A 13,106-nucleotide genomic window follows, 5' to 3' on the forward strand; every position below is an offset into this window, starting at 1 on the left:
CCCACAAAAGGATTTAAAACAACTTCTATGATTTCCATATGCACACGGGTATACTCTCATAGGTTCTTATAACAGTGCTAGATTAAAGGGTGAACACAGACACATTCAAAACATGAAGCCTATATTCTCTTGGTGGGACAGGACATTAGTGTGCTAAGAGTTAGCATTTGCTGAGATAGCACTTCAGCAAATACAGGGACAAGCAGGGGTGATGGCAAACTAATTTTCAGATTTTGAGCATGTTCAGTTTGTATGTGTATGCAGTTTTTCATGTAGCAAGTCCCATCTGTGAAATAGGTAATATTCTACTGCTTATGAATGGCATTCTATTTTTTTTTTCTTTTTTCAGGTGTTTTTATCCCAATCTTGGTGTAGAAGTAATGAACAAAATTGCTAATGTTTAGACTCAGCAAAGCATATTATTAATTTTAAGAAGATGCTAAAAAGGTTCTGGTTCAGTAAAGAATTTCAGTATGTACCTAGTTTTCATTACACTGACAGTTTTGAAATGTACTGCATTGTCCTTATGGAACACTTTATTTATCTTTTCTGAATTGTATTTCCTACAAAGCTAGATCTTATTCTTATAATGCCTTTGTGTACTAAAACATTTTAAGATACATTTCTTCCTGTAACAAAAGGTCTGACATTTTTGTCTCTCATTTGTTTTTTAAAGCGCTTTTGTGCAATGGCAAGTTTCACAAGCACTTGCAAGAAATTTTTGTTCCCATGGTCGTCCGCTACATTGATCTCATGGAATCATCAATTGCTCAGTCCATTCACAGAGGTCTTGAACAAGAGTCATGGCAACCTGTCAAGTAAGTGCTTTTTACAAAATCTGAACAAAGCACCTGCTTATAGCTTTCTGTGTAATAAGGGGTTCTCCCCTGTTGTCCTCTAAATATTCTATTTTTTATTGTATTCCTACATTGTTTATTTCTTCACAGGAGCATCACCAACAGTCTTCCTAATGTAGCTCTTCCAAAAGTTCCAAGTTTGCCTCTTAATCTTCCACAAATACCTAGCTTTACTACACCAACCTGGATGACTTCTTTGTATGACTCCACGTGTGTATTCTTCAATAACTTTCTGACTGTATGTCAGCTCTGCATGGCCTTGCTAGTGTTCTGTGCAGCTGTATTTGGATTGCATGGTGTTTATTCTCTTTTAGCTGGAAATTGTTGTTTCTTGGGAGTGAGCCCAGCATGGACTGTTAGTGAGTTCCGCTTTCTAGTGCATTAAAATGTAGCAGTCTTAAACCTGATAACTTAGAAAATCAACTTTGCAAAGGTCTCTCATAGCAGGAATGATGTTTAATACTCTAAACAACCTAATGACTCTTTTGAATTAATAAGCAGTGGGGAATCTTTTGGATGATTGATTTTAGATTGTGGTTTTGTGAAATGAGGCAGCCCATTATATTTTTTGCATGGGTTTGATTAACTCATTTTATATTGGTTTGGAAAGTCATTGATTGTAAATATTGTCATCAGATTAAATATCCATGTTACTGGAAAATAGTAAAATGTTATTAAGTACCAAGGGTAGAAGTACATCCCCTTCTTTGTCTGCTTGAAAAAAAATTATTTCTTTATGATTTTTCCCCAACATTTCAGTGCTCTGTGGAAATATTCCCATAGTTATAGGTCTGATTTCTGTGTGAGAACACATTAGTATATATCAGAGAAAGGCTCATGAACCTTACTTTAGCCAGAGTTATATTAGGAAAGTGTAAGTGTGAAAGACTTCAAAAAACACACAACCAAAACACATATGTTGATAATGTCATTTCAAGATAAGTCTTTCAAGTCTTTTCAAGTTTCATGACAGACTCCTAAATAGCATTAGATCTATTTCTGCAAGAGTTAATACAATCATAGAATACCATGTTAAAGGGACCTCAAGGATCATCTCATCAACTTTTCTTGGCAAAAGCATGGTCTAGGATGGCCTAGTGCCCTGTCCAAACAAATTTTAAAAATATGCAGTGTTGAGGAATCCACCATTTCCTCTGGGGGGATTATTCCAATGGCTGATGGTCTTTATTGTAAAAAATTTCCTCTACTTTCTAATCAGAAACTCCCCAGAAGTAACTCGAACCCATTATCCCTTGTCTTTTTCATGTGACTCCTTGTAAAAAGGGAGTATTATCATTGTTGTTCTGCTGTTAATTCCCCTAAAAAGTGACAGAATTCCTCTTAATCCTTGGCTTTGGTACCTTTTGTGTTTACTATAGTAATGCTAGGTTTCTCCTGATGTGCTTATGCAAGTCATTTCAGCTTTGAATACAAACTAATTGGTCTTCTGGAACTCAAATTCCTTTCTGTTATCCCCAGGTTTTCAAAGGTCACTTTTTTTTAAAGAATAGCTTTCGGAGTTAAGAGTTGCTAATCTTGGATGAGCTCTTTTAGTCTGCTTTCTAGCAGCCCCATCCAGTAAAAGTAAATTGTATAGATGAAATTTCATATACTTTGAGTACTGAATTTATAATGAATACAGATTCTGGTTGGAGGATTATAGTGATAGATCTTTCCTAAATGAAGGGATTTGTGCAGCAATATATCTAGACTCTGTTGTCAAAACATGTGCAAGCATAGTAAAATTCAGCCATGGGCTCATCCCCCTTGCACATGTTCTTGTATTTAGTTCATGGTATATATGACATAGTATGCATAAAATCCTAAACCAGCCAGTGAGGTTTTCATAGCCTTTGGTGAGCAGTGAGGTTGACATGCTGTAAACACTTGCCAGAAGTGGCTGTCGTTCTGCTGCCTTTCAAGAGAAGTGGGGGTGAGCAGTGTCTCTTACTGGGGTTGTGACCTTTGTAAGGCCATCACCCCCTTTCAAACACCCCACACAGCTTTCTAGAAGAGATCTGCCATGGTGCTGGCTCTGATGGAGGCACCTCTTCATGTTCTTTCCCAAAACATAGAGCTTTGAGGCTATGTTTATAAAATGTGCATGAATTGACAGTCTCGATTGCAGGCAGCATTGGGTTACCTTTGTAAAACTCTGGTATTCAAGAAGTATTTTAAGAATCAGCCTATCTGCATTCTACTGAAGAGCCAACTAAATTCTCATCTCTCAAAATGGTCATGTATTTTGGGTTAAAAAAAAGCAAAAGCACTGCAAGACACTTGTCCCTCCTCCCATGCTAAGGAGTTTCCTTTTTCCTCCTGGCAACAGTGGCTCAGTTTCTCACAGAGGAAGTGGATCACTTTTGCTATTATGTAATAGAAAGGAGGAGGGTTTTATTTTCTCCCTCTTCTCCCATCCCATCTTTTTCAGGAAGAACACACTTACTAGCCAAGTTCTTCAACAAGAGGTTACACAATATCTTTGCTCCAATACCTGCTAAGCAAAACCCAGAGCTTCCTGACAATTTTGACTTTCAATGTGATGAACACCCCAGCTTAGATGGACTAGAGGGGTACACGGAATTATACATACAGTCAGCAGAGTCATCTTATTCAGGAGTGCGAGTGGACTCCTTCTCCCCACTGCTTCCCCCAAGTCTTTCTTTCCCAGTTCACTGTGCTCCCTCCTCCTGGACACAAAAGTGATGATTTGGCAGGAGGATGACTATGTATATCACAGAGTTCTGCAGGACTTTCTTCTTTCTCCAAAAAGTGGTGATTTTGGCCAGTTAATCATTATCAATTTGAATTGGACAATGAAGATTCTAGAGTAAAAAGAATGATAATGAGTTAGTCTGTGGGCCAACTGTGTTAAAGGTTTGCTGAAGTCCCGTGTCTCTTTTATCTGTAATAGAGAGATTTATTATTCTCCAGACTTTACTAAGGTTTGTGTCCATGCTCTCAAGATCATGTTTCAGTATATTCATATTCAACAGAGCTACTATGTGCCTACCTAAGAATTTTACTGAAGAGAAAGAAGTGAAAATGTATTCACAGTTGGGCATCCATTTGTGTGCTTTATTGACAAAAACAGATTTTCCCCATTTTCACTTTAAAGTTGCTACAATTCTCTTGAACATTACTAGCAAAGATTGTTTATATTTTTTTAATTAATTGTTTCCTTTTTTTGTCCTTGATCATTTGTTTTGGAGCAATAAATATATGCTACTTATAACCACATTTAGAATTATCATTATGTTTTTTCCTCTTCTTTTTGGGCATTGGAAAGTGAGATATGAAAAGGGGAAATTGTTATGAGTAATAGTCTGTTTTTCTTGATTGGTCTCTGGAGAAGATAACTCAGGGGACAGATTGGCTAGACATGCAGAGCACTGTGATTTACTCTTCCATTTGGCTGAAGATAATCTTAAAGAGCAAAAATGTTTGAATATTCTGTAAAAGCTTTCAATCAGCCGCAATGAGTTTTTCCTTACTTAGTCATTCATTCAAATGTACTTTAAATGGCTCTTCATATTTTAATTTTTTTTTTGCTTATATTGGCCCTGGGTTTTAAGTTAAATATGTGGATGATTTTAATTGTTTATGGTTTAATTTATAGATTGTTCTTTTTAGTGCAGACATAACATAGTGTCACTAACCAGAAATATTGTAGATACACACCTGAGGTTGTCTGTTGCCATCTGGTACCAGTTTAAAACATCAGCTTCAGGAAAATTCAAGGCTGGGGAAACCTGGAATAAGTTATATGCTTATAGGAGAATAGTCCTGTCTTGTCTTCCACCCAGAAGAAGCAACACCAAAGGAAACGTAACATCTGTATTCTTCTTGCTGTGGCTCAGCTGTCATGAGTGATGAGAGAGACAAGGCTGGGGCAGGCACAGTGGCTGGGGCAGCTCCAGTAGTGATATGGAGAGAGTTGGACTGAGTATGAGCTCCTGTGCTGGGTCTCACTGTGTGTCTGTGAGTGCTGAGGGAGTCAGGAGGTCATCTTTCATCTCTGCTCTGAGGGGCTGTGTCTGCAGTGCCACATCCATTCCTGTCATAGGGCTTACCTCCAGTAAATGGTAGGAGGCCATGGCCTGCAATTCTAAGGTGGATATAAAAGTATAACCATAGGACTGATGGCATAGTGAAATATGCCCCATCTGCTCTCTGTGGAATGAATTTTGAATAGCTAGGTCCTACTGAGTGTTCTGGAAGACAAATTTATATTGTGGGGCAAATTTCTTTCCTTCCAAAAATATGCAGTAAGAAAGAAGTCTCAAGAAACTTGTTTTGGTTGCTTGATCCTTAGGTTGCCTCAGTCTTGAGCTAAGAAAGTCATGGGGTAGCTCTGTCCCCAGTGTCTTTGAGGGACTTTACACTAACTGATGCTTGCAAAAGGAGTTTTGAATAGCTAGGTCCTACTGAGTGTTCTGGAAGACAAATTTATATTGTGGGGCAAATTTCTTTCCTTCCAAAAATATGCAGTAAGAAAGAAGTCTCAAGAAACTTGTTTTGGTTGCTTGATCCTTAGGTTGCCTCAGTCTTGAGCTAAGAGAAGTCATGGGGTAGCTCTGTCCCCAGTGTCTTTGAGGGACTTTACACTAACTGATGCTTGCAAAGGTTCTGCTCCATCCTTCTGCCTCACCTGCTGGTGAAAAGTAGAGATGGGGCTGAGTGCAACTGACATTGAAATTACGGAAAATCCTTTTCTGTTGGAGAAATTCTCAATTGACTTTCTGGGCCCTGAACATGTATTTTGAGGCAGCATAAACAATGAAAAGCTGGAGTTCACAAGCTGGGGGCTCACAATGGATGTAGTGCCTGTTTTCTAAATGGTGCCATGTTTTCTAAATGGTCCTCACAAAATGCAAGTGGGTAGTATCTCAGTAGTAACCTTAAAAAAATTACAGTAATTTGTAAAATGACCATCCCTGTCCTTGGTAGATTATAAAAGAAATGAAACCAGCCACTTTTGAATCTTTGAGTTGATTGATAATACTGTTAGATATTAAATACTTACATTTTCATATCCCAGGCCACCCTATGGAGTTTCATATGTAGGCAAGAAATTATTCATTCTAAATTTACTTTGAAGTCATGTACTGGAGTATCTTGCAGTGTACTTTATTAGTGTACTATTTGACTAATTGCTACTGCTTAGGTACCTGGCAAGCCCAGTGGGAAGCTGCCTCTTTCAGCTGTCAGTGGATAAGTGAATTAAGGCTGCATGCGATTCCTAGATTTGATATGCTACAGGTTCTTGGAAAAACATTATGTCTTGGATCTTATTTTTATGCTGTGTTCAGTATGATGCAAAGCATAAAGCCATAAAATAATTTAAAAGGGACCTCTGGAGATACCTGGTTCACTCTCCCAGTCAAAGTGTGACCAAATGCAAAGTTCCCCAAAATTCCCATTAAAATAAATGGAAATATACCAGGATGTGCATAATATTTGCCTCTTTTAATACGTAGTAATCTTCTCTTACTGCTGTGAGCTGATTAATAAGAATGGACAACTAGACACTACCTGAAAGGTTAAGTTTTGGCCAGCAAAGCAGTAGAGTTTGTGACTAATTTTAAAACTGTGGATAATATTACAATATTTAAAGAAAGAATGTCAGTTCAGTTTCCTGGTAGACCAATATTATTCCTTTCTTTAGACTGAAATAGCTTTACCATGCACATTCAAATAAGAACTTTTCAATAGCCAAGAATGTGTCCTGTCCCTTCACAAAAAAAAAGGTTCTCAAATATGGATACAGATTCAGTCTTGAACTTAAATACAGGAATTGCTTCTGTGCCAGGAAGACATAAAATCTCAGTTTACCTCTTGTTTTGGAGCATTTAGCAAACAAGTTAGACATTTGTGTTAGGATGTGTGAACCAGGAACAATTTATGTTATAGCACTTTATTTTCTTTCTTCATCTTATTAGTACAATAAGTTAGTCAAATTCAAATGTCATTGGATAATGCTGATTTAAAAATTGAAGGACAAAAACTCAAAATTTTATGAAAAGAGAAATGAATTAGTGTTTCTCACAGAATGAATTCTTCCACGAACCTGTGCCTGTTATTACATTTATTATAATTGTGAAACTTTATTTGGTAGTCTAATTAAACAAAATTAAGTGGCTACTACAGTATAGTAGTAAGCATAGTAGTAAATGTGCATAAGAATACATTTATATTATTATGAATTCATTAGTCCTTCTGAGTCCTAAAGGATTCCCTTTGGAATTCCATCAGGAAAAAAAAAAAACCACTAAGGGAGAACAAAAAAATTGTTAAATTTTATGATCGGATGATGGAAATTATTAGTTTTGATTCTTGACAAATTTTTGTTTGTTTTCTAGAAAATATGTGTTTTTATCAAGTTATATAAATTCTGAGATTGTCACGTTTCTGTCCCCATATGTTTTGTCTTATTCTTTTACCCCAATCATCTCAAAACTTGATTTAGTCACTTTTGAGTAAGACAAGGTCAAAACACAGCATCTGCATCTTCACTCACTGCCAGCATACACAGCAGATGCAATGGTATCTTCAATATTTGCTTGTCATATAACTTATAAAACAGTCTAACAGGATTATAAATTTTCCAGAAGCTTTGGGTTTTTTTTTTCTTTCTGTTCGTTAATTAAACTTAGTGTTGTGTGAAAGTGGTCCCTCAGCAGGTAGAACCCCTGTGCAAGCTGTAACCTTAGGAGGCCCATGGACCTTTTTCCTGTTCCTGCTGTTTTCTTTCAGGACCACAATACAACACAAAATCAACAATTACTGTGTAACATAAGTGGGGAAAACATGCATAATATTGAAAAAGCCTAAACTAAAAAGTGTGTTGGGGCTGTGGAATATCCTGCTATGCACCATGATGGAATCAAAACCTGCACCATTAAAAGCAGAGGCAGAGCTGGTGGCTCAAGGCAGCGTTTCCCTCAGGCAGGAGCCCCTGCTGCCAGCCTGTCACTGCCCTGCTGTCCCCTCGCCTGGCCCGGGCTGCGCTGGGCACTGAGCAGCATTGCAGAGCACAGAGCTGGCTGTGGCAGCAGAGGAGCAAGGGACACGTGGCTGCGTCTGGCAGGGGATGGATGCAGTGTGAGACTGAAGCAGTGCTCCTAATGCATCCCTGCTGCAATTCAGGGCCCTGGATGTGAGCTGTGCTTGAATTCACCTCACTGCCACTGCCTCGGCTCCCCGGTGGGACCTGGCGCTGGTGCCACTGCCCAAGGGGTACAATAGGTGGGCAGCAGATATTAAAGGTCCTTTCTGGTTGTTTCGTTCTGAATCTGACCCTGCTCTGTCCTGAGCACAATCAGTGCTCACTGATTCCTTCCATGACAGCTGGGGTCACTTAACACTTTGATAATTCTCTTCTTTAGTCATAAGGCAGAAGAAACAAAATGATAGAGGAGATGTATTTAAACTGTTTGGATCTGAATTTGGACTGTCAGGCTGAGTTTTGGTTGGTTGTGTCACTCACATCCTGGAATCCAATGTTGCATAGTGTACTCTAATCTGAAATGGTAACTCAGGCATTGCAATACAACACATCATGAAAATGTAATTAATCTGTATTGACAGTGAAAGTGTAAATGAACTTACTGCTTAGATTAAGTTGTTGCATTTTATCACAAGCGATTGTATTTAAATTTAGCAGTCAAATCAGGGTGGAAGGACTTTAAAACATTATGGGCAATCTGAGATGGCATAGAGCCATATTAATCTGCTGGTTTTGTTTGTACACAAATTTCATTGAATAGTTTCTCTTCTCTTTTTTTTCCCACCCGGATCTGATGCTATTCCCTCAGCTGGAATTCATGACCATTTATCAAGGGGCTATTTTTCTGGTTGTCTCTTTTACAATATTACTACTAGCATCCTCATTTCTTTGGTAGACTTATCTATCAGAGTTATGAAGACAAGAAAATATATGCACAAAATCTTCACTATATTGAAAATATCCATGCTATTCCTCTACCCTATATTTTTCCTATCTTTATCTGATACTTGAGCTATTTAATTTTCCATGCTACCCAACATCCCAACTACCTCCCTATCTGGCCATATTTCTCAGCTAACAAATGAGAAATTATTAACTTTTTTCACCCTAAGGGGATGTATTTTAAGTTTCCCACTACCATTTTCACATTTTTTAACTAAAAGCTACTGATAAAAGATGATAAAAGATACAGGGAAATGAAGGAGGAAGGTGGTGTGATAAGGAAATCTTATTACCTTAATTATGTGGCAGCTGGGATAGACATCCATACATTTATCTTCTGTTTCTTGGGGGCTTTGTTTTGTTTTGTTTCTTATAGCAATGGATCAGCTACATCAGAAGATCTTTTCTGGAAACTGGATGCTCTGCAGATGTTTGTTTTTGATCTTCACTGGCCGGAACCAGAATTTGCCCACCATTTAGAGCAGAGACTTAAACTCATGGCCACTGACATGATAGAAGCCTGCGTTAAAAGGTACAGTTGAAGTGATCACTTAAAAATTGGGAGAGATTTCAAAATTAACACAGGAGGGCTCATGCTGGCTTGCAGAGGTGTATGTATACCAGAATCCTGTCACTGGAATCAGGACAGTTCTAAAGAGATCATGACTTCTGTTTATTTCCTGTATCTGGCAATCAGCAATTTGGCAACATCTAGGAAATACCAAGGAGAATTTCTCTGTTGTTGTGAATAAACCCTTGGAAATGAATAAATCAAGTTTGGAGTTTTTTTTCTATTCCATGTTAGTGCAAATATAAGCAAAACTCAGAATTCTGCTAGAAGAAATCTTTTTGCACATTTCTCTCTTTCTTTACTACATTATTCTTCATGTTCAGTTAATAGTACTATTTAACATCAATTTTAGAGTACTGTCTCTAAGAAATATATTACATACATAGAGTGTGCAATATTTCTGCACTTACACAACAAACAAAAGAAGGCTGGCTGATAGTCATCCAGCTGAAATTAAGTTTTATAGTGCTAAACATCTGAAAATTACAGAAAATTTAGTGCTGTTTTTCCTTGAGCTGTATCTTAGCATTATTGGTATATTCTTTTAAACTAATTATAAGTGATCTGAAAAGACCTCTGCCATAGCTTTCAGTAAATATCACTGAATTTAGAAGAAATATCTGTATGTCTAGAAAATTTACAGAGATCTGCAGTTAGGTGCTTCAGAAAGCTTAATCTGGACATATAAAAATACAGATTTAAAAAAAATAAATGGGGTAAAATAATTTTTGTAGATAATTTAATTGTGTTAATCACAAAATGTACAATATAAATAGGAATCTTTACAGATGACGTAGTATTGCATTATTTTCTCTAAACACAGTGGGAAAAAGTAGAACCTCAAGCTAAGGATATGAGCCTGTTCCTAGAGCTAGAGTCATGATTATCATGATTAAAAAGGCAGAAGCATTTAAAAGAACTTTTCTATTTTATTATGAAAGGGCTGTGATACACGGAATGGAAAAAAAGTTAAAGCTCTAACAAAGAAAGGTGGGAAACACTAAAATTAAAGCAATCCATCGGTCTTAAAGAATTTGTCATAGAAGCTCAGTCAATTACAGTTATCTAAAAAATCTTAGAAAAATGGTGAAATCGTAAAGGACTGGAAATGTAATCTTAGTCAAAAAAAAATAGGGTAGCAAAGAGACTCAATGCTACTAATACGTGGATTATACTGATTTTGAGCTGAAAAAAGAAAAAAAAACTTTACTGTCTTATCAACAAGACTTTAAAATATATTAATATTTTAGGCTTAATATGTAACAGGCCAGTCTTAATACACTAATTATGTTTTCGTGTGGTCAAAATACTGTATGTCAGGTAATAAAGATTAGAGTAGCAACGCAGAAAAAAATTATGGAATTCTTCTGTTATAACTCTTCTTGTGATATTAATATGATCTTAAGAATTTTTTAATGGGAATAGGATTCTTCTGTTCCCTTCTAAAAATATTATGTGTGAATTTTTGGTACCCACATTTAAAAATAAGGGTGGAAATAAAACATTTTATCTTTAGGTATGTTGATTTACAGTTTATTTCAGTGACATTGCTCCTTATTTACACTGTTGTGAGAAGAAAATGGGGGGGTTATATTATGCATGTCCTAAAATTCCCTTATTTTAAATATAAAATTAATATTTTCTTAATATTAAACTCATTTTCTTTATTCAAATTTTCTTTCCATTAAAGATAGAAGAGGAACTTCTCATATTTCTTAGAAGCAATAATTTTATACAAAAAACCTGCATTTTAGCACAGAAAAGCTGTAAAATAAGGGGTATTTTCATTGCTTTAAATTAAACACAAGGAAGCATATTGTTATCTAGAAAGCAAGAAGATAATACTTTTGTTGTTCAACTGAATTCACTAGAGAAGTGCAGAACCTTGAGATTACCATCAGTGCAATTGTTTATTGAAAGTTTGATATTCTGAATTTACATCATTTTAATTCTAAAGTGTTCTCATGCATATGTACATTTTTAAGCCAACATGTTCAGTAAGACTTGCATGTTTACTGTGGTTGTTCAGAATTGTAAGAGATACTCATATCTCAATTGTGTTTTAATAAACAGAACGAGAATTGCATTTGAACTGAAGCTGCAAAAGACAAACAAATCAACAGACTTGCGTATACCTTCTTACCTGTGCACAATGTTTAACGTCTTAGTTGACGCCAAGAAACAGACAGCTAAACTCTGCATGCTGGATGGGGGGCAAGAGGTAAGTGGAATTTTGTATGTTTAATTCCTGTGTTTGGTTGATCTGAAACATCTCATACTGCAGACCGTCCTTAGATTAATTTCAAGGTAACCGAGATGCATCACATAGCTCTGTTGGTACAGAAGTGTGCATCAGCTGATCCCTAGCAGCATCATGGAAGACACAACCCCTCATCTTCCACCAGAGAGCACACAGAGTGCTTCTGTAATTTGTTTGCTTTGACCTGTGAGTGTGTTGAACATTCAGAGGATTTCTTGACTCACAGCCCCTCCAGGAATTTCTCTCGGGCTGCAACAGAAAAAGAGCCCACTTCAGGACTCCTTTGTAATTGTAAAATAGAGCCAAAATATTGTCCTTTGCAGAGAGGTTTTAATTTAGTGAGGTTTGGTTTTAAATGAATTATAGACCCTGCATTCATACCTAGGAATATACTGAAAATAGAGGAAAGAAATAATCAGGCAATTTAATGGGGTTTTTTAATTTGGTCTCCAAGGACAGGGACTGTTTTGGCAGTAGTCTGCTGCCAGGACTGTAGGTACTCCACAGTGGAGCACTGATGTGCTTTTGAAGGAAATGTAAACTTCACTGACTTCCATCACTCCCATGTTGTCACTCTCAGCAGGATTAATCTCTGAAATGAAAAGAGTATGCTATGTAGATTGGTAAGACAACCAGCAAAAATTAAACTGTTCTCTCTGTGCTAATGCATTAGCATATAATTTGGTATGTAATTTGGTTTGTAATTTGTTTTATTTGGTTTTGGAGAGACAGTAAAAACATTTTTCAGAATTTGGCAACAAAAAATGTATGTCTCCTTTAGGCACCTTCACAATTACACTATTTGGACATTCTTTTTCAGTTGATTTTTGCATTTCTATACTGTGTTCTTCATTTCATTGACTGATCTTTTCAAGTGAGCATATTCAATGTAATTGTCTTTTTTTTTCCTAATTCAATGAGACATTCATCATTTTCCTGTTCCACCCTGTCGTCTTTATTTTTCCTTTTGATTTTCCGTGACATGAACCAGTATGCTAGTCAATGGGTAAGTGTCTTTTCATTGTTTTTTAATTTGCATTTTTTTTCATTGAATATTAACAGCCACTTTTTATTTTAAATGGTAATGTTGCTTTTCATGTTAATTTGTTAGCCAGGCCCTCAGAATGCTTTCACAGGCTGACTGATCATCAGCTTCTCAGTTTTTTCCTGGAGGGTTCATCCTCCAGGACAATTCCAGATGAAGTCTGCACTTTTCTGCTTTTCAGACTCAGTGTCCTGTCTTACCAGGTCACAGAGTTTTGGATTCTCTCCTCTCTCAGTGAGGCTCATCAGAAGTAACCACAGCTATCAACTCTTGCTCTGGGCTGATGCTGCCATTTCCCCTTCCTTGTGTGTGCAAGCAGTGACTGCAAACACACACGAGCACGTGCTGCTTTGGGGACAGGCAATGCCAGCACCTCTGTAATGCCCTGCAGAGAGATGGCACAACCCCCTTCTCCAGGATGT

General features: G+C 37.0%; 1 protein-coding gene across 24 annotated transcripts in view; it reads left to right on the forward strand.

Annotated features, from left to right (window-relative positions):
* Positions 1-13,106, forward strand: part of CADPS2 (calcium dependent secretion activator 2) — a 285,040-nt gene that overhangs the window by 234,833 nt on the left and 37,101 nt on the right. For 8 of the 24 annotated variants that reach the window (XM_039726825.1, XM_039726810.1, XM_039726811.1 and 5 more), the window contains 4 exons: positions 677-818; positions 948-1,067; positions 9,185-9,340; positions 11,453-11,600. In XM_039726825.1, coding sequence (XP_039582759.1) covers positions 677-818; positions 948-1,067; positions 9,185-9,340; positions 11,453-11,600 — 566 coding nt within the window. Of the gene's footprint in view, positions 1-676; positions 819-947; positions 1,068-9,184; positions 9,341-11,452; positions 11,601-12,560; positions 12,646-13,106 lie in introns of all 24 variants that reach the window. The other 16 variants (XM_039726813.1, XM_039726815.1, XM_039726818.1 and 13 more) reach the window with 4 other exon arrangements.

The sequence above is a fragment of the Passer montanus genome, unplaced genomic scaffold (genome assembly GCF_014805655.1).
Source record: "Passer montanus isolate IOZ18808 unplaced genomic scaffold, ASM1480565v1 scaffold6, whole genome shotgun sequence".
In the NCBI taxonomy this organism is placed as follows: Eukaryota; Metazoa; Chordata; class Aves; order Passeriformes; family Passeridae; genus Passer; species Passer montanus.